Source organism: Silurus aristotelis (genome assembly GCF_946808225.1).
Source record: "Silurus aristotelis genome assembly, chromosome: 4".
Classification (NCBI taxonomy): domain Eukaryota; kingdom Metazoa; phylum Chordata; class Actinopteri; order Siluriformes; family Siluridae; genus Silurus; species Silurus aristotelis.
In genome coordinates this window covers 27,547,361-27,568,013 of record NC_139577.1, presented here as the reverse complement: position 1 = coordinate 27,568,013, position 20,653 = coordinate 27,547,361, and the positions used below count along the sequence as shown (strand labels likewise).

Genomic DNA, 20,653 nt, shown 5'->3' with positions numbered 1-20,653 from the left:
ATTATATTAGATACTTATCTTATATCAGACTTTACAACCTTGAGGTCAGGAGACCATGGAGCTGTGAGTGGATATTTCTATAAAGTCCTCAAGTTTGAAATTGTCTGTACTTTGACTACTTTGTATAAATGTTGGATTTTTTTTAACAAGATTTGTTTGAATTTGGGTTGCAGTCACAACTCTACTTTTTTAATCACTGTAATCGACTGCATAATGAACACCAAGCTCTTATATGATAATTATTGCTGTTTGTGGAAACTGTAAGTGAAAATGTTCACTTCTTTTTTGTTTTGCTATTCAGTCTTACATTAAAATGCCTTTATACCTTTGAAGTACAGAACCTACTTCAAAACATCATTGTGCCATGATTTCAAATTTTTGCTTCTTAATTAACATTCTCAGTTAAATAAAATTGAATGTAGATATTGTTAGAATAAAACAATTTCCTCTTAAGCTGTTCGATATATTTAAAAAAATTATGGTCAAAAGCTATTTCTTATCATTAGTTTTTCCCTTTACAGTGATTAAACAAAAAAAGAGCAAAAGAGCGGTGTGTGGCGCCCCCTAGTGGTACCAAAGGGACACACAAGGATTTTAACTTGGCGTCAGGAGCTTCCTGTGAAGGAGAATTACAGACATAATGCAACAGAATAGTAAACCAGACAGTTAAATAATGCAATATATACAAAAAAAACCCCTGTTAAATAAATGGGCAGATGCTATTTACAAGTGTGCAGTTTACAAATAGAGCATTGGATTCTATGTACAAATGTGACAGTTATGATGGACAATGTGTGGTTATGAATATTTTACTTGTTCATGCTGAGTCTAGCCTGTGGGAAAAAACTGTTTTTGTGCCTAGCTGTTTTGGTGGACGGGGCTCTGGAGCGCTGACCAACAGGGTGCTCGATTAATGCATTGAATGAAGCACACAAAGCAAGTAGAGATCTTCTTCTTCTTCTTCTTCTTTCGGCTTCTCCTGTTATGGGCCACCACAGCGGATCATCTGTCTCCATACCCCCCTGTCCTCTACATCTACCTCTTTCACACCAACTACCTGCATGTCTTCCTTCATCACATCCATAAACCTCCTCCTTGGCCTTCCTCTTTTCCTCCTTCCTGGTGGCTCCATCCTCAGCATTCTTCTACCAATATACCCCATGGCCCTCCTCTGCACATGTCCAAACCATATCAATCTCGCCTCCCTCACCTTGTCTCCAAAACGTCCTACATGCGCTGTCCCTCTAATGAACTCATTTCTAATCGTATCCATCCTCGTCACTACCACCAAAAACCTCAACATATTCAGCTCTGCTACCTCCAGCTCCACCTCCTGTCTTTTACTCAATGTCCCTGTCTCTAAACCATACAATATCGCAAGTGGAGATACAGTAGGTAAAATATGACTCCAGTAAAAGTGCTCCCTTTAAACATTCACTTGAGTAAAAGTACAAACGTATTTGCCTAAGAATGTACTTAAGTATCCAAATAGCTATGATTTATTATGGCTATAATGTTTCTATTATCATTTCTGCCATTTTTGTTTTGACTGTTGCTTATTCAACTCAGATTATGTGAAAAGACTCTAATGTTACTTTAAGCACAACAATCTATTAATAGAATGATATTAATGTGTCAAACGCTGATTGATATCTATTAAAATTATCATGAGCCCCAAAACCTTCTTTTCAACTACAAAACCACGGCAAAATACAAAACAAGGACATGGGTGGCATGTTAGAGTCAGGAGTTTCTTCCACATTTATTACTTTCAAAATGTTCTCCTTGCTGTTGAACTGACACAAACTGTATGTTTGTAAAAATCACCAAGCGACAATCAACTTTATAATGGGGAAATGCATGTTTAAAATCCAACAATCACTGCAGAATATAGACAACATCATAATAAAGGAAGATTATCTAAGATTAGTGAAGCAAAACTTCAAGGTTCCAAAGTTTTTCCAAAAGGATACATTTCCTAAGCATACTTCAAAAACCGAGGAAAATCGAGGAAAACTATGAGTGCACCACAAATTCTATAGAAAATTCGTAATCTGAACTGCCTAAGCTAACCAAAATATTTTAAGAAGCTTGTGGAAGGCTATTAAAAGGAAATGCCACAAATACCTGGTGAATGTAATCTTTTGACCAACAGAAAATGTAACTGAGTAGCTAAAAGCTGAAATTAATCTCTGAATTAACGGAATTAATCTGCCAATTAATCTCTTAATATCTTCGATTATTTCCAGTTGACCGTTGTTTTTATTTGACAATTGACCATTAATATATTTCATTTGTATGTCTACCTTGTGTCTGTCTGCATTACTTTTCAGTCACATTCACACATTTTATTAACGGTTTTACTTTCATTTACTGTTTTTGGATTTACTTTTGCTCCTCAGAACCACTATGTGGTTTTGAACCATCTGTGCAGAGAGCTTTTTTCTTTTTTTCTTTTTCTGTATCTTCTGCATCTCTTCTTGTGATTCAGCTGTGTTTCAGTTTGACTAAGTTTAAATTCACCAGTTTAGTTTCCCTTTAAATTAATTTGAGAAAGAGCATAATAATTATGCACACCTTTTTTACTCTAATTTGCACAATGGAAGCTTATTGATACATCCAAGCAATTTTAGAATAATTGTACTGCTACTACTACTGATACTAATACTAATACTACTGCTAATTCTGCTTCTTCTTTCAGCGTCTCCTATTAGGGGTCGCCACAGCGGATCATCCGTCTTCATACCCCCCTGTCCTCTTCATCTGCCTCTTTTAACCCAACTACCTGCATGTCTTCGCTCACCACATCCATAAACCTCCTCCTTGGCCTTCCTCTTTTCCTCCATCCTGGTGGCTCCATCCTCAGCATTCTCTGACCGATATACCCCATGTCCCTCCTCTGCACATGTCCAAACCATCTCAATCTCGCCTCCCTCACTTTGTCTCCCAAAACGTCCTACAAGCGCTGTCCCTCTAAAAAACTTTTCTAATAATAACGTTTCTAATCCTGTCCATTCTCGTCACTCCCAACAAAAACATCAACATCTTCAGCTCTGCTACCTCCAGCTCCACCTCCTCTCTTTTACTTAATGCCACTGTCTCTAAAACATACAACATCGCAGGTCTCACCACAATCCGATAAACTTCCCTTTCATTCTTGCAGTTACTCTTCTATCACAAATCACTCCTGCTATCACTCTTCTCCACCCACTCCACCCTGCCTGCACTTTTTTCAACTCTTCACTTCTCTAACACACTCTCCATTACTTTGCACAGTTGACCCCAGGTACCTGAACTCCTACACCTTCTCCATCTCTTTTCACTGCCCTCCCTTTAATTCACACACATGTACTCTGTCTTACTCCTACTGACTTTCATTCCCCTTCTCTCCAACACGTACCTCCACCTCTCCAGGCTCTTCTCAACCTGCTTCCTACTCTCACCACAAATCACAATATCTTCCGCAAACATCATAGTTCATGGAGACTCCTGTCTGACCAAGTCCGTAAACCTATCCATCACCACTGCAAACAGGAAAGCCGCACATACTTCTCTGACACACCTGACTTTCTCATACAGTACCACACAGTTCCTCTCTTGGCACCCTCTCTTACGCTTTCTCTAAATCCACAAACATACAATGCAACTCTTTCTGACCTTCTCTATACTTCTCCATCAACATTCTTAAAGCAAATAATGCGTCTGTGGTGCTCTTCCTTGTCTTAAAACCATACTGTTGCTCACAGATGGTCACCTCTTCTCTCAGCCTGGCTTCCACTACTCTTTCCCATAACTTCATAGTGTGGCTGATCAACTTTATTCCCCTGTAGTTACTGCAGGTCTGCACATCTCCCTTATGCTTAAAGATCGGTACCAGCACACTCCTTTTTCATTCCTCAGGCATCCTCTCATCATCCAAAATCCTGTTAAACAATCTTGTTAAAAACTCCACTGCAATCTCTCCTAAACATCTCCATGACTTTACCGGTATGTCATCTGGTCCAACCGACTTTCCAATCTTCATCCTCTTAATCGCTGCTCTCACTTCCTCCTTACTAATTTTATCCACTTTCTGCTTCACCATCTCCACACTATCCAACATTCTCTCTCTCTCATTTTCCTCGTTCATCAGCTGCTCAAAAACTCCCTTCAGCTTCTAAACACACTCTCCTCACTAGTCACCACATTTCCATCTCCATCCTTTATTGCTCTAACTTGCTGTACATCCTTCCCAGCTCGGTCCCTCTGCCTGGCCAATTGGTACAAATCCTTTTCTCCCTCCTTAGTGTCCAACTTCTCATACAGCTCCTCATATGCCTTTTCCTTGGCTTTTGCAACATCCCTCTTTATCTGCTGCTGCATCTCCTTGTACTCCGGTGTACTTTTTACATCACTCTTTCGATCCCAACTCTGTTTTGCCAACCTCTTACCCTTACCCTCATTCCACCACCAGGTCTCTTTGTCTTCCTTTCTATTTCCAGATGCCACACCAAGTACCTTTCTAGCTGTCTCCATCAACACTTCTGCAGTAGTTGCCCAACCATACAGCACCTCTTCACCACCACCGAGACCCTGTCTGACCTCTTCCCTGAATCTCACACTACAGTCTTCCTCCTTCAGTTTCCACCATCCTATTCTTCTTTCAGTCTGTTCTCTCCTCCTATTCTTCTTCACCTCCAAAACATCCTACAGACCACCATCCGATGCTGTCTAGCTACACTGTCCCCTGCCAACACCTTACAGTCTCCAATCTTCTTCAGGTTGCATCTCCTACTTAGAACATAGTACACCTGTGTGCACCTTCCTCCACTCTTATACGTCACCCTATGATCCTCCTTCTTCTTAAAATAAGTGTTCACCACTGCCATTTCCCTCTTTTTAGCAAAATCTGCCCCTCTGCATCCCTCTCCTTAAAGCCATACCTACCCATGACCTCCACATCCCATCTGTTCTCTTCACCTACATGCCCATTGAAATCTGCCCTAATCACCAATCTTTCATTCCTAAGTTCACCTTCTACCACTTCATCTAACACTACAGAATTTTTCCTTCTCCTCCATCTCACAACCCACTTGTGGCGCATAAGCACTGATGACATTTATCATCGCCCATTCAACTTCCAGCTTCACGTTCATCACACTATCAGAAACTCTCTTCACATCCACTACACTCTCACTGTACTTTTCCTTCAGAATACACCATTTTTCTTTCCATCCACACCATGAAAGAACAGTTTAAACCCACCTCCAATGTTCCTGGCCTTACTCCCTTTTCACTTGGTCACCTGAACACACAACATATCTACATTTCTCCTCTCCATCATATCAGCTACCTCTCTCCCTTTACCAGTCATAGTACCAACATTTAAAGTACCAACTCTAACCTCCACTCTCCTCTACTTCTCCTTTCCCTGCTGTCTCTGTAGATGTCTTCCTCCTCTCTTTCTCCTCTCTTTCTCCTCCTTCGGCCAACAGTAGCCCAATTTCCACCGGTACCCTGTTGGCTAACGATACCTTTGGCGGTCGTTGCCAACCTGGGCTGGTATGAATTTCTCATATTTGATTTGGCACATGTTTTAAGCTGTATACCCTTCCTAACGCAACCGTCCCTATTTATCCAGGCTTGGAACCGGCCATAAGAGTGCACTGGCTTGTGCAACCACGAGTCGGAAGCGAAAGTAGCTCTATCATGTTTAATGTATAAACAGCACACAAACACCAGTCAGAGAGCGTACGAACCGCAATGCGGATTTAGTCTGTAAAGTTGCTATAATCCGATTGGAAAGTATCATCGACAGGTATGATCAATGGAACAGGTATGATCCAGGAAGCGAGTGTAATCCATTGGACAGGAAGTAGGAGTGGGAACCAGCGGGGAAAGCTGGCAGTCGGGAACCAGGTCATTTTCTGTAGTCATCGAATAGATCCAGCCAGTGAGACTATAAATGAGAGTTTCTAAAGGTGAATGGGAATGAGGAACAGGTGTCGAAAGTTAATGCAGGAAGCAGCAGAGAGAGAGAGGCAGCATGAAAACCTCCTGACCACCTGACCTCTGTGCTGAACCTTACCCATGCAACCCTAGCTTGTCATAGCCCAAATGAGCTTATGTGGACCATCCTCTTATGGCCCCACTACCTGGGGGAGTAGTAAAGGCTTGGTCCATTGTGGATTGGATAGCAGTCAATGGTATAGGCATTGGTGGACTGATCCCTGGCAATTGCAAATGGCTTTAGAAACATGTAAGGTATATCCAGATATAGTTATAATACCTCAATGCACAGAATTTGCTCTGGAACCATGGTGCTGAATTCGATGCCACTGGGCAATTGTAGTTACTCTAAATGAGAGGCACAGAGCAGGAGTACTTATTGTACTTATGTAGTGGGTTCGCTCTGCGTTGTGTGAGTTTTTAAATGAAAAGACTCCACATGTTGGTACAATCGTCGTATGATTTACTTCGAGCTTCTGTGTTCCATCACTGTATTGAAACAGACACCATCAGATAATAAATGGAGAATCTCTGGTCTAGCCGTGCCTCTCATTGCTATCACATTCCGCAAAAGAGAGCGAGAGGACCATACATTGACAATTTCTAAACTATAATAATAATATAACATTGAAAGAAAGAAAAATACAGAAAAATAAAATACCATAATGATCCAATTACATACCTGTATTAAAACAGACACCATCAGATAATAAATAGACAAGTCTCTGGTCTAGCCGTGCCTGTATAAAAATAAAATGCATCCTCAATTAATCAAATTTATAGCAATGAAATGATTCTTTTAACTCAATTTAACTAAAGGATGCCGCACATGTAATGGCGGCCATTACCCGAAATAATTATAAAAATAACTATACACATTACAACATTCATCAATTGAATTACTAACCATAAACCAAGAGAAAAATGAACAAATAATCATATTTAACACAAAAATTCCTTAACCGATTAGTATTTATTATTATTCTGAATCTTTTTCCAGAAGAGGTGATAAATCAGACCTCTCATTGCTATCACATTCGGCAAAAGAGAGAGGGCACACGGAAATGACGTCATCTCTACCTTCGCGCTTACACGTGAAAGCTTGCATGAAAGCACTTCATATTCTACCTGTGACCACGTGACCGTGCATCATTCATGCAATCGCCAATATAAAATCTAAATGAATAAAGAAAACGATGGGTTACTTAACGTAATCCCGGGTTCTTTGATAACAGAGTGAGGTGTTTTACTATGGGAATCGCTTTGGGCGTGACCAACTACGGAAGCTCTTATGACACCACGTCTGTCTTGACAGACAGGTCGACCTGAGATCAGGCTCCGCCCTACCTTTATCTCTCAGGTCGACCCCATCTAACATCATTGCAACGAGATTTCTTCCCGTCCTCGTGCAAGGAGGGAAGTGCTGGTGAAACACCTCACTCTGTTATCAAAGAACCCGGGATTACGTTAAGTAACCCATCGTTCTTTTTCTAACTTCGCTCGGTGTTTCACTATGGGAGATATAGACCACTCCTGGATTGCACATGATCCCGCTACACCCAATCACATGGGCACAGGACGTCTGGCTCCCAGCACCGCATGTGCCAAGGATGACTCAGACACATCTAGTCTATAAAACCGCACAAAGGTGTGTGGCTTGGCCCAACCGGCCGCCGCACAAATTTCTTGAACAGAAACTCCCTTAAACAGGGCCCATGAAGTCGCCATCCCTTTCTGAAATCCGCTGTTCTCCTGACGTATGTACGGAGAGCCCGCACTGGGCATAAGGAACTCAACCTCTTCTCCTCCTGAGATGAGAACGGAGGAGGGTGTAAAGCCAAAAGTTCTGTAACGGGACATCTATAAGAAGAATCCACCACTTTAGGTACAAACGCCGGGTTAGGGCGAAAGGAAACCTTTGTGAGCCCAGGGGCAAACTGCAAACAGGATGGACTGACAGACAGGGCCTGCAGCTCGCTAACACGCTTCGCAGTCACTAGAGCCACAAGCAGTGCTGTCTTAAGAGAAAGAAATTTCAGCCCTATGCCATCCACCGGCTCAAAAGGGTGATGAGAAAGGGCCTCCAAAACCAAGGACAGATCCCACTGAGGCACTAGCCGTCGAGACACCGGCCTCTTACGGCGTGCACCTTTCATAAACCGACTAATCAAAGGGTGCCGACCCGCAGGTTCGTTATTAAACCCGACATGACACGCAGAAATAACCGCCAGATACACCTTTAAAGTAGAAAAAGCTTTTCCTTTATCCAGCAAATCCTGGAGAAAGCACAAAATGTCTCCCACAGAACACTGAAAGGAGACAATGTGACCACGGCCACACCACTCCTCAAAAACTCGCCACTTATTGTCATAAAGCGTGCGAGTAGACGAGGCCCTAGCACTCTGGATAGTGTGTATAACCGATCGTGGCAAACCTGCCACATTCAAGATCCACCTCTCACGGGCCAGGCCCATAGAGCTATCCTGTCCGGGTGCGGATGATAAATCTCCCCGCCCGCCTGGGACAAAAGGTCCCTTTGTGGAGGGAGCGGCCACGGCTGATCCGACAGCAGCTGAACTATTTCTGCGATCCAGTGTCTGGACGCCCAGCGTGGAGCTATCAAAATCAGTGACAAGCTGAGTTCTCTGACCCTGGCTAGAGTGGGGGAGATCAAGCTCAGCGGAGGGAACGCGTAGAGAAGAACGTTTGGCCATGGGTGGGCTAACGCATCCACACCCAACGGTGCATCTCTGTCCCTTAGAGAAAAGTACAGAGGACACTGAGCGTTTTCTCGCGAGGCGTAGAGATCTACGGCAGCCCGGCCGTATCTCTGCCATATCTGCTCCACCACCTGAGCGTGCAGTTTCCATTCCCCGTACAGGGGGTTTCCCCTGGACAACAGATCTGCACCCTTGTTCCATATCCCTGGAACATGAGTCGCTCTGATAAATAAAACGGAATGGTTTGAAATTCGTAGGCAGTGCCTCTGTGTGCAAACCTCAAATATTTTCTGTGTGACGGGTAAACGTCTATGTGAAAATACGCGTCCGATAGATCGATCGTCACAAACCAATCGTTTGGACGGATCGACCGACAGAGCGTTTTGTGTGTCAACATTCTGAATGAATATTTTCTCAGGTGCTTGTTTAACACACGCAAGTCCAAGATCGGACGAAGAGATGTGCTTCCCCTCTTCGGGATCACAAAGTATCGGGAGTAAAAACCCTGACGGCTTTCTGCCTCCGGAACAACTCTGACTGCCTTTTTCCTCAAAAGAGAGTCGATCTCGGCCGTCAGGACGAGAGCCGACTCTCCTCGAGCCACCAAGACCAACACACCGTTGAATCTGGGTGGTTTCATAGCGAATTGGAGCCTGTATCCCCGTGAAATAGTGTTTAAAACCCACGGGTGCGCCACGCATGCGCGCCAATTGCCGAGGTGCGCAGAAAGGGAGCCCCCGCGTACACAACACTGGTCGCGTGTTGATGACGTCACAACCGTTGCCGCGGAGAGCTCCGCTGGCAGAGCGAGCGCGCCCTCCAGCGGCGAAACTGGGGGGGTGCACGCTGAACTTTCGGGATTCTTGTGCACAATCGCCCTCGGCTGATCGCCTGGATGCGAAATTGTAACATTTATTTTGTTTTTTGTGTCTGAACACATCGCCCTCAGCCCGTGGCTTGGATGCGATGGTGAAAGTTTTATTGCGCAATCGTCCGAACTGACGTGCGAGTGAACACATGTCATGAGTGCTTGGTGACACTGAACATTTTCCCTCATTCCTCGAACCCGAGGAGAAACTAGGGATGAAGCCCCTAAAGAACTCAAAACTGGGCCGTGTTCTCTTCCCCTTTTCTTCGCCGGCGGAGAAAGGAGGATCGGAGAACATTCACGTGTTAGGTAGCACGCTTCTTCTTCCGCTCCTCGGGGTGGGGCGGACGGTTTCTCGCCGCTATGGCCGCAAATGAATGCTTTCCCCATGGTCCTGAGCCGTCCGATCTCGGACATTGGCCAGCTTGTTGTCCGCCGGAAGCCGATCTCGCACTTCTCGCGCTCATCGGTCTCCCTCTCGCAGCCGCGGCTGCGGCAAAACCCCGTCGCGCTGGCTGAGGGGGCGGGTTCTGAGACAGCTTACGAGGCAAACAGAGGTTGAATGCTTCATCCTCCTGTTTCCTGAGAGTGCTGGTTTCTCTCATCTTTTCCAGAGCTGGACCGAACAGACCTTTAGCGGGGTCGTAGGCAGCGTCCATGACTTCCGCTTTTTGTGTGTCACCCAAGCCTGACAGGTTAAGCCACAACGCTCTCTCACCTGACACAGCCAAGCCCATCACGCGGCTGCAGCCCTGAACCGCGCCTCGTGAAGAGCGCAGGATTAGGTCGTTCACCACACAGATCTCGTCCCAAAGTACCGGGTTCGGTACTCCCGTGTCGAGCTGTCGTCCCATCTCCTCCAAAATCTTCGCCTGGTACGCGGACAGTAACGTCACCGCGTTTAGCGAGCACACTGACTGCGCTGCGTATTTATACATCCTCTGATGGATGGACGCCGTCAATCTCTCGATTTTTCCAGGCAGCGCAATTTGAGAGGAGGCAGAGATAGAACGCCGATTCGGATGGAGGTGATAAGCCACCGAAGGCTCCACAGCTGGGGGTCCGGCCAACCCCAGCTCCTCCATCCCTTGAATCTCCAGCTTGGAGCACCCTTTTGCTGGAAGTTTGCTCTTGAAGGGGCTCGACCAGTAACGGGCCATTTCCTTCATGCAAGCCGGCACGGCGGGCAGGAGCTGTCTAGTAGCGGGTTGAGCAGGCGGCAGCCTTTTCCCGTCGTTAAAGGTCTCTCACAGCTCCCTCCGCGTCCTGGGCCGCGGGCCACGCTAGTCCTAGCTTAGCCGCGGCTCGCTTGCATACCTCGTGCAGGTTACCTTCGGCCTGTGAGGTTGCATCGCCCGCGCTCTGGGGCCTCGACTGTTGAGCTGGGAAGGGACCACTGTCGTCCTCATCCTCGTCCTCCATGTCCAAGTCGAGGAGGTCTGAGTTCGCATCCGCGTCCTCGTCGCACGGTCGTTCCTCATCCTCCGCGAGGAGGTCGCCGAACAGAGGCGGCATGACCGGCGATTCGGCCTCCATCAGGTCCGCCCAGCTCGTGGTAGCTCGCGGCTGATGTTCAACGGCCATAGACCTCGTGGCGGCGCCAGACAGGCACGGGTCCTGTTGGTTAGCCACCGCCACTCTCAGCCGTCTCTCCAAATGTTTCACCGGCAATGACGCGCAGTGAGCGCATGCTTGCGGGTCCACGAGCGACGTTTGAGCGTGCTTCGGGCCCATGCACGTGATGCACATCAGGTGAGGGTCCCTGCCCGAGATGGTTGCTCCACATGATGATGGACACGGGCGGGATGCAGCCTCCCTGATCTTCGACTCATTCCCTTTGGTGGGGGGGGATGACCGTCGACATGGCTGAGTACGGAGAATATTAGACTCGTCACAACACGTTAGTCTGCCGATGTTCGCAGGGTAGTTAGCCCTTCGAAGGCTTCGCCTTGACGCGCTAAGCCTGTAATAGCTTGACGCTACTATGTCCCTACCGTGTAACTAAATACCCAGCAGGTCGGAATAGGAATAGCTCGCCTCGACGCGGATGCTATTCCGTGACGATGCTCAGCACGATCCCGTATGACTGATCTCGCGTTCGGTGGCGGAATCCAATGACGGCCCGCGCGATAACCAGTTGAGCGAAAACAGCCGAGAACTGGATGTGCTGAGAGAGCTTAGTGTAGTCCCTCACGGGAAGAAAGCGCAAATGATGTTAGATGGGGTCGACCTGAGAGATAAAGGTAGGCCGGAGCCTGATCTCAGGTCGACCTGTCTGTCAAGACAGACGTGGTGTCATAAGAGCTTCCGTAGTTGGTCACGCCCAAAGCGATTCCCATAGTGAAACACCGAGCGAAGTTAGAAAAAGAACTCACACCTTAATGCCACTGATTATTTGTAACTCCAAAAATCTAGTGTGACACCATTACTCTTGCCACAATTATATCCCTTATACTTATAATCCTGTGCTTTTGTATTCAGTCTTAGAAGCTTTTCTTGTAGGAGAGGCCATAGTTCTTTTGTGGGACTTATATCTTATATATAAGCATATCTTATGCTTATATCTGTAAGGACCAGGACACCTGGAGATTGGAAGGAGCTGCCTGACCAATCTGAATCAAAATGATGATTGGTTATTGGATTTTTGTCCTGATCAAAATTTGTCCATATACCATGTTTGAACAAGTCAAGTCAAGTCAAGTTTATTTCTATAGCAATTTTCACAAAATACATTGTCTCAAAGCAGCTTTACAGAATTTTAAGAGTTAAGGTGAATAGTGTGCATTTATCCCTGATGAGCAGCCATGGTGACTGTGGCAAGGAAACAATCCCTTATAATATAAGGGTGTTCTTAAGCTTACTTGGTATATAAGCAGCCTACTCCATAGTTTGATGATCGACTATGCAGTTGCATCATAAACTTTTTGACTGTAAGCTTTGGACAGTTGGGTGAACAAGTTGATCACCTGATCACCATCTGCTGGTTAGGTGGTTTACATGGCAGAGAAAATTCCAAACAGATCTGGTAAGCCTAAATATGTAGGTGTTTACTAGCAGGGCTCTGTATGGGAGATCTTTAGCTTTCATCTAACGTAAAGCTTATTCTGCATATCACATGAAGCTGGAGCCATGGAACTGTGATTGAATTGAATGAGCAGTGTTCCATGCCTGTCATAGTAGTAATCCCCCAACCAATTAATGGACACTGGGCTAATGAAACTGTAATGCTGAAGAAGAAGGTCTTTTATAACTTGGTTAGAAAGCAAGCAGCTGACAGATATAGGCCAATGCAGCTGTTAAAGGGAACACTCAGAAAAATGTCAGGGAGACCGATGTTGGAAGGAGTACTTTAAGGACCTTCTCAATCGCACCAACATACCATTCATTGAGGACATAGAGTTGGTCCTCTACAAAGTGTAGCACACTAAAAGATGGAAGGTTCACCAGTTTTCCAGGTTTTATCCATTTATGGATAATGGTTTTCACTATGATTCACTGGAGTACAAAAGCATTGTATCCCTTTCCAATGCTATTTCTACTTAAGTAGAGTAACAAAGTATTTGTACTTTGTTACTTCCCATCTCTGCATAAAACTCATTACAGCATTTTATAAAAAGAACATCACACCATTGGTCAAATATGGTGGTGGTTGTGTAATGGTCTGGGGCTGATTTGCAGCTTCAGGACCTGGATGGCTTGACATAATTAATGCAACCATAAATTATGCAGTCTACCAGAAAATCCTGAAAAAGAATGTCAGGCCATCAGTTCATGATCTCAAGCTCAAACACACTTGCATTATGCGGCAGGACAATGTCCTGAAACGCACCATCAAGTTCACCCCTGAATGGCTGAAAAACCATAAAAAAATAAATTTAAAAAAGGTGCTGTGACATGACTTTAAACAGGCCGTTCATCCTTGAAAATGCTCCAATATGGCTGAATTAAAACAATTATGCATAGAAGAGTGAGCCAAAGTTCCTCAAAAAGTGACATGAAAGACTCACTGCCAGTTGTTGCACATGCTTGATTGGAGTTACCGATGCTAAGGGTGGCACAAACAGTTATTAGGTTTATTTTTTAAATCAATGTTAGTTAGACTGTGCTCCTGCTTGCCTCATATTTTAATCATATATCTGCTGTAGCCCATTCACCACAAAAGTGTGATATGTTGCACATTCGAAGATGCTTATCTGTACATTGCGTTTTTGCAATAGGCTTCCTGGTATCTCAGATCTGGTAATCTGAATGTTCCCACGAACAAAGTGTTTCAACATGCAGACCTTCTTCTTACAGGATGTTTTTTTGTTTATTCCACCATCCTTAGAACTCAGTAGGTTCTACAGTACACAAACCAGTCAATCTGACACTAAAACCCATATCACAGAGAGCATACTATTTCCCCCATTTTGATATTTAATGTAAAACATTAATTGAAGCTCTTGACCTAAATCTTTGTGATCTTATGCAGGCTGCTGTAGTCTTCTAAGTTTGTTTTTACAAACATGAAGTTATATCACATCATGAAGGAGCTTTCATCATTGCTGGAGACTTCAACCACTCCAGTCTGCGATCCACCTGGATAAAAACATCTAAATCAGAATGCTGTTCATTGACTTTAGTTCTGTGTTCAATACAGTCCCCCCCGCACTGTACTGATCACTAAGCTCAGTGACCTGGGTATCTGCACCTCCACTTTCAGATGGATTCTGGACTTTCTCACCAACAGACCCTGAAGCAGGTATCCTCAACCCTCATTCTGAACACCACCATCCCACAGTGCTGTGTTCTGAGCTCACTATTCTACTCCGAGTTTACCCATGATTGTGCTCCTCTGCATAACTCCAACATCTTCATCAAGTATGCAGATGACACACCGTGGTCGGCCAGATCAGCAACTACGATGAATTGGCCTACAGGAAAGAGATCTGAAGCCGGACAGCATGGTGTGCCACCAACAACCTGACCCTCAACGCCATGAAAACTAAAGAGCTCATTGTGGACTTTCGGAAATCTAACAGTAGGAGACATTTCCCAGTCTACATCAATAAAACTGAGGTAGAGAGTGTCTCTATATACATTGAGGAAAATATGTATTTGAACACACTGCTATTTTGATTCTCTGGTCTGATGAGACCAAAAATGAACCTTTTGGCCGTAATTCTAAGCGGTATGTGTGGAGAAAACCAGGCACTGCTAATCACACATGGTGGTGGCAGCATCATGCTGTGGTTTTTTTTTCAGCTGCAGGGACAGGACGACTGGTTGCAATTGAGGGAAAGATGAATGCAGCCAAGTACAGGTATATCCTGGATGTAAACCTTCTCCAGAGTGCTCTGGACCTCAAACTGGGCCGAAGGTTTACCTTCCAACAAGACAATGACCCTAAGCACACAGCTAAAATAACGAAGGAGTGGCTTCACAACAACTCCGTGACTGTTCTTGAATGGCCCAGCCAGAGCCCTGACTTAAACCCAATTGAGCATCTCTGGAGAGACCTAAAAATGGCTGTCCACCAACGTTTACCATCCAACCTGACAGAACTGGAGAGGATCTGCAAGGAGGAATGGCAGAGGATCCCCAAATCCAGGTGTGCGAAACTTGTTGCATGTTTCCCAAAAAAGACTCCTGGCTGTATTAGATCAAAAGGGGGCTTCTACTAAATACTGAGCAAAGAGTCTGAATACTTAGGACCATGTGATATTTCAGTTTTTCTTTTTTAAAAAGTCTGCAAAAATGTCAACAACTCTGAGTTTTTCAATCAATATGGGGTGCTATGTGTACATTAATGAGGAAAAGAAATGAACTTAAATGATTTTAGCAAACGGCTGCAATATAACAAAGAGTGAAAAATGTAGGGGGGGTCTGAATACTTTCCATACCCACTGTACATGCCCACAGTTTTCCTAATTTTTTCACTCTGCTACTTGAAACCAGAGTGTAAAAACAATGTGGTTTTATGCCTGAGCTGTTGATGTTCTTGTGCTAAAAAATTTTATCAGTGTGAATTACTCCTATTAATACCCTATTAAAAACTTCTGCAACACCCACCAAGCACCCACCCATATGAAACACACAGACACACAGGTAGTAATATATTAATAAATGCTTTATTTTGGCGACAAGCATAAACATTTTATAGATAAACACTAAATCCATATCTACTTTTTGTAATAAAAACTACAGACAATCATTTATGCCACACTATTTTTTTATATGTTGAAAACAAAACAAACAAAAATTTAACAAAAAACAAAAAGCCATTTAGATTGTAGGCAAATTACAGATCAACTTATCAGTCTAAAATAATCTCCTTATCAAAAGATAAGCTCTGAATTACAATACGTCATTCTAAATAACAGCGATAAACTACAAATAAATGTAACATCATTACTGGACCAACAACATTTATCAGCTAATCAGATCAATATCCAAATCGAAATATATCTATTTTCATGATACATAAAGCACTAGTCTACAAGAAAATGCACATATAGAACATACCATCCTATAAAAACATTAATCCATGCTAAACAGGAAACAGTACCTCAAATACATTTATTTCAGAAGAACCTCATCAAAGGAGAACTGTACATGAGTCACTACAGCAAAATGCATAATTTTTGTCTCTCCTGCAGTTTCTGCACTTTGTGTTCCATTTCTGCCAATCTTTGTTCTCTCTCTTTATCATTTGCTTTTGCATCATTGAGAGCCTGTGCAATTGTAAACAAGTCATAGCTATAGTAAGCTTGATTGTTTTCCTTCACCATGTTGTTAATCTTCTTCATGAATTCAGTTATCTGCATACGATCCTTTGACCTGTTGTTAAACACATGGTATCTGTTTTTGCATGCAGAGATCAGGTTCTGAAGATCAGGTCCAGCCTCTTCTATGTAGTCTTCAATTGTTTTATTGTCGAACTCAAGATCATCTCCATGAGTGAACACTACAATGATATGCTTGCACACATCATCTCCAAAGATTTCTTGAAATATCTTGACAGTGTTTCTTTCCTCTTCAGTGTGACGCTTCACATCAAGCATAAGGAGAAATGCATAAGGACCAGGAGCTAGCAGATTTGTGCCTCTCACAATCTCTCTTTAAATGAATGCTTGAGACATGGTTGTGTCATATAAACCAGGTGTGTCAATAAGTCTAACACGTTGTAGGTTGATTACACATGTTTCAGATATGCATTCCTTTGTTACAGATGTGGCTCTAGTTTCCGACATGAAGATTTTCTTACCCAGAATGGTGTTTCCTGTAGCACTTTTGCCAACTCCTGTCTTGCCCAGGAGGACCAAGCGCAATGGAACTTTATCTGCAAGATAGAATAAACTCTTTGAAGGTTTAGAATATATTACATTCACATTATTTAACAGAGGCCCTTATTCACAGAGACATAAAAGTATCAAATTCATACAACTAAACAGTTGAGGGTTAAGGTCCTTGCTCAAGGGACGAGCAGAGCAGCTTAGTAGTGCTGGGATTGGAACTCATGACCTTCCTGATCAGAAGTCCAACATCTTAACCACTGGGTGACCCCTTCACCTTAATATTATATTATATTATTATTTATGAGGCATGTAAATTAACAACAATCTTTTGATATATATATATATATATATATATATATATATATATATATATATATATATATATATATATATATATTTATATATATATATATATATATATATATATATATATATATATATATATATATATAAAATCAGCCCCACTCACCAGAGCACAGGCCAGCCATGGTTGTTGCAGTTTGCAATTGTATTAGTTTAACCATTCTCAACATCTTTATAAGGCTTCATGCTGACATGTGACTTGTAAATCCCTCCTATCTGATATAAATGGGTAAGTTGACTTGAGGTTGGACTCCTCAGAGGTTTTAAAAGCCTTAGCCTGAGCCCACCCGCACTTATTTTTGACTTCTGTGTTGACTTCGCAAACGTAAGTTTTTTTTAACATAGACATTCATTGAATCTATGTGTATGTGTATGTGTGATTTAATAAGGAATAACAAAAATATATCCATAACTTAGGTTGCTCTAATAATGCAAACTCTGATTGAATATTTCCAATATTTTGAAACAGTTTTACTAAAACATTGGCGCAATTATAAGTGAAAGTATCCTTGTGAAAAATGATTTGGATTTACTATTAAAATCGTGAAACTAGGCTTTATACCAAAAACTTAATATGTTTACTGAATTGGGAATTGCCTGTGTGATACATTCAGTTTGCTAAATATGTGAGTAAATAGACAGATGTGCTCATTCATATATGTAAAGTGAATGAAAACATATGTAAAAAATGTTTTAAATGATTTTTTTATATTTTTGCAGGGAACATTTTATTTGAATTATTGTGATTTTTTATCACTTATGTCTCTAAAGGCACAGGAAATGTTTGACAATATAGTACAGATTGTTTTAATTGGTGCTACTGGCTCTGGTAAGAGCTCTTCTGGAAACACCATATTGGGAAACAAACTGTTCAAATCAGAGGCATCTGCAAAATCTGTGACATGCAAGATTGAATTTGCTACAGAGATAATCAATGGCTGCCAGGTTAAAGTGATAGATACTCCAGCCTGGGATTGCACTGCACTTGCTGAACATGAGATCACATCACAAATGACAAATGCTCTTCAATCGTTTGATGGACCGTATTCCTTTCTCCTGGTAATACGTGTTGGTTCTATGGAAACTGAAGAAGAAATTAATCAAATCTATGGACTTAAAAGTGTGCTTGGCCCCTCTTTTCTGAATCATACCACCATCCTGTTTTCACGCAGTGATGACCTCGAGGGGAAAGATTTTAATGACTTTATTACAGAAGGAGGTAAAGAGCTTCGTGATCTATTAAAACAGTGTGGTAACAGATGCCACTGCTGGAACAATAGAGATAGCAGATCTGATGAGGCAGTGGAAAAACTGCTAAAGGATTTGAAAAAGACAGAGATGATCAACCCAAGTTCCCAAAACCAAATGAACAATGAAAAAGAAAATCCTGAAGAAGAAAATGCAGTGCCTAATAGGAAGAGGTCAAGAGATGCAGGAAACATAGAAACACCATCTGAAAATCAAATTCAAGTTTTATTTCTTGGAATGGACAGAGTGGGAAAATCCTCAAGCATCAAGACCATTATTGAGAAATGTGTACCAAGTAAAATAGGAGAAGATGCATTTTATACACACACTAGCTCTGGAATGAGTTTGAAGCTGATCGAGGCTCCTGGCTTTGATGATAGGCTGGAACAAATTCAGAAAGCCATCTCCAAATCTGTGTCTGACTGCTCTCCTGGACCCCATGTCATTATTATAGTGCTGCGTGTGGGTCGCTTTACTCCAGCAGTTAAAATGGCAATGAAACTTTTACAGGATTTTCTTGGATCAAATGCAAAAAGACACACAATGATTCTTTTTACTGGAGTGGATCATTTGGAGGGAAAACCAATTGAAGTCTTCATTGAAGAGAATCAGGATCTTCATGAATTCGTGAAAAAACATGAGAACAAAATTCATGCGCTCAATAACAGAGAACCCAGCAATAAGACCCAAGTGGATGAACTGTTGAAGAAGATTAATGACATTTATGAACAAAATAATAAAGAATTTTACACATATATGCAATATTGTCCAGATCCAGATGACTCAACAGGTAATATTTACATTTTAAAATGGTTTACCATCGCAACTTATTTCAATATTTAAAAGTTTGATAACAGATGTTGTTTATTACGTGTTTAAACAGGAACAACATCTGCAACTGGAAGTAGCAAAAGCAACAAAAATCTGCTTAAACCTTTTTCCGAATGCTGGTAACTCACAGAGTTCACCTGGGATGTCTGAGTAGCAAAAACTTATGAAGTTATCAAGCTCATGTTAAAATAAACATGGGTACATTTAAGGTACTCATGTCCAAAATGATTTTGATTACTTCCAGTGATGAAAGTAGCTCCATAACATATGTAGTAAGAAGATTAATAGCACTTCATTCTGTAATTGTTTAAACAAATACTTTGTAAAAACACCTAACTCTTCTAAATTCCCAGACTAATGATATATAGCCAGCATCATCTTACTCCTTTAAGTGTGTGTATAAAATGTACTGTTTTTTATTATTTTGTTACTGATCTTACAAATCATGTTTATTTTTTGCATTTTGTTTTATTATTGTAAACCAATGCAAATGCATTTTTTGATAGATTTTTTTTTTATTTATTTTTTTTACATTTATTATAACTTTTCTTCGTACTAGAATTGAATGCTATGGCCACATATTGCTCACCCTACAAATATTTTGTATTTTCTTTTATACACAGATGTGTGTTGTGCAACATGTTTCAATATCAGCTTAGTCAACATAAACAGGAATAAAATACAAATAAACTTAAAATGCTCAAGTACAAATCATTTCATTATTTTAATCCTTTTTACATTATGCAATTCTACTTGCTTTTCACTTGTATTATGTTTTTTTCTTAATTTCTCTCTTTTTTTAATCTTATTATGCTATTTTTCTTTGGTTAGTCTAATGACAGCGTATAAAAAGGAGTGTTACAGAAGATAGAGAGGATTCCAAATGGTTACATGAGCTCCACCTTGTGGATATATTACTCTCAGATCTTTGTTCTTGGAGTTCTAGAAGTAGTCCATGTATAAAAATGTCATAACTACCGTTTGTTGTTCACTTGCTTAATTTATGATTAATTTTTTTATCCAAACAAAAATAAAACTGTAAAAAAAAAAAAAAAAAAATCATGTCATAATTTGTATTTGTTTAAACATATGATTTTGTGATTCATTACTGGATTCAGGGCTGTTTTTTATGGTTATTTATGGTGCCTAGATTCTGTCATTAATCGGCCATGTTTATAATCAAAATTTTTTTTAACGAGTCTAAATAAAATATGTAAATACAACCAATTCCAAAATGTAAAATAAAGCAGAATGCAATGCTAAATCTAATAAATCACAACAAACAAACAAAAAAAAAACCTATCAAATGTTTGAACTGAGAATATATATAAATTGTAAGAAATAAATTGTTGAATCTG

At 41.8% G+C, this 20,653-nt stretch overlaps 2 protein-coding genes across 2 annotated transcripts; one reads left to right on the top strand and one right to left on the bottom strand.

Moving 5' to 3' along the window:
- Nucleotides 1-16,050: 16,050 nt before the first annotated feature.
- Nucleotides 16,051-17,346, bottom strand: LOC310725432 (uncharacterized protein). The gene is given in 3 exon segments (XM_083540370.1): nt 16,051-16,676; nt 16,680-16,897; nt 17,323-17,346. Coding segments are annotated over 3 exon segments (735 nt in total). The 5' UTR covers nt 17,342-17,346; the 3' UTR covers nt 16,051-16,178.
- A 186-nt stretch (nt 17,347-17,532) lies between these two features.
- Nucleotides 17,533-20,306, top strand: LOC310725622 (GTPase IMAP family member 8). Its single transcript, XM_083540617.1, has 3 exons — nt 17,533-17,541; nt 17,937-19,254; nt 19,348-20,306. The coding sequence occupies exons 2-3, from the start codon at nt 17,976-17,978 to the stop codon at nt 19,416-19,418; spliced, it is 1,350 nt and encodes a 449-aa protein (XP_083396743.1). The 5' UTR covers nt 17,533-17,541; nt 17,937-17,975; the 3' UTR covers nt 19,419-20,306.
- The last annotated feature ends 347 nt before the right edge of the window (nt 20,307-20,653 follow it).

Coding starts and splice junctions, on each gene's coding strand:
- LOC310725622 (XM_083540617.1), top strand. CDS start 17,976: ATGTCTCTAAAGGCACAGGAAATGTTTGACAATATAGTACAGATTGTT. Junction 19,255..19,347: donor AGATCCAGATGACTCAACAG/GTAATATTTACA, acceptor GTGTTTAAACAG/GAACAACATCTGCAACTGGA.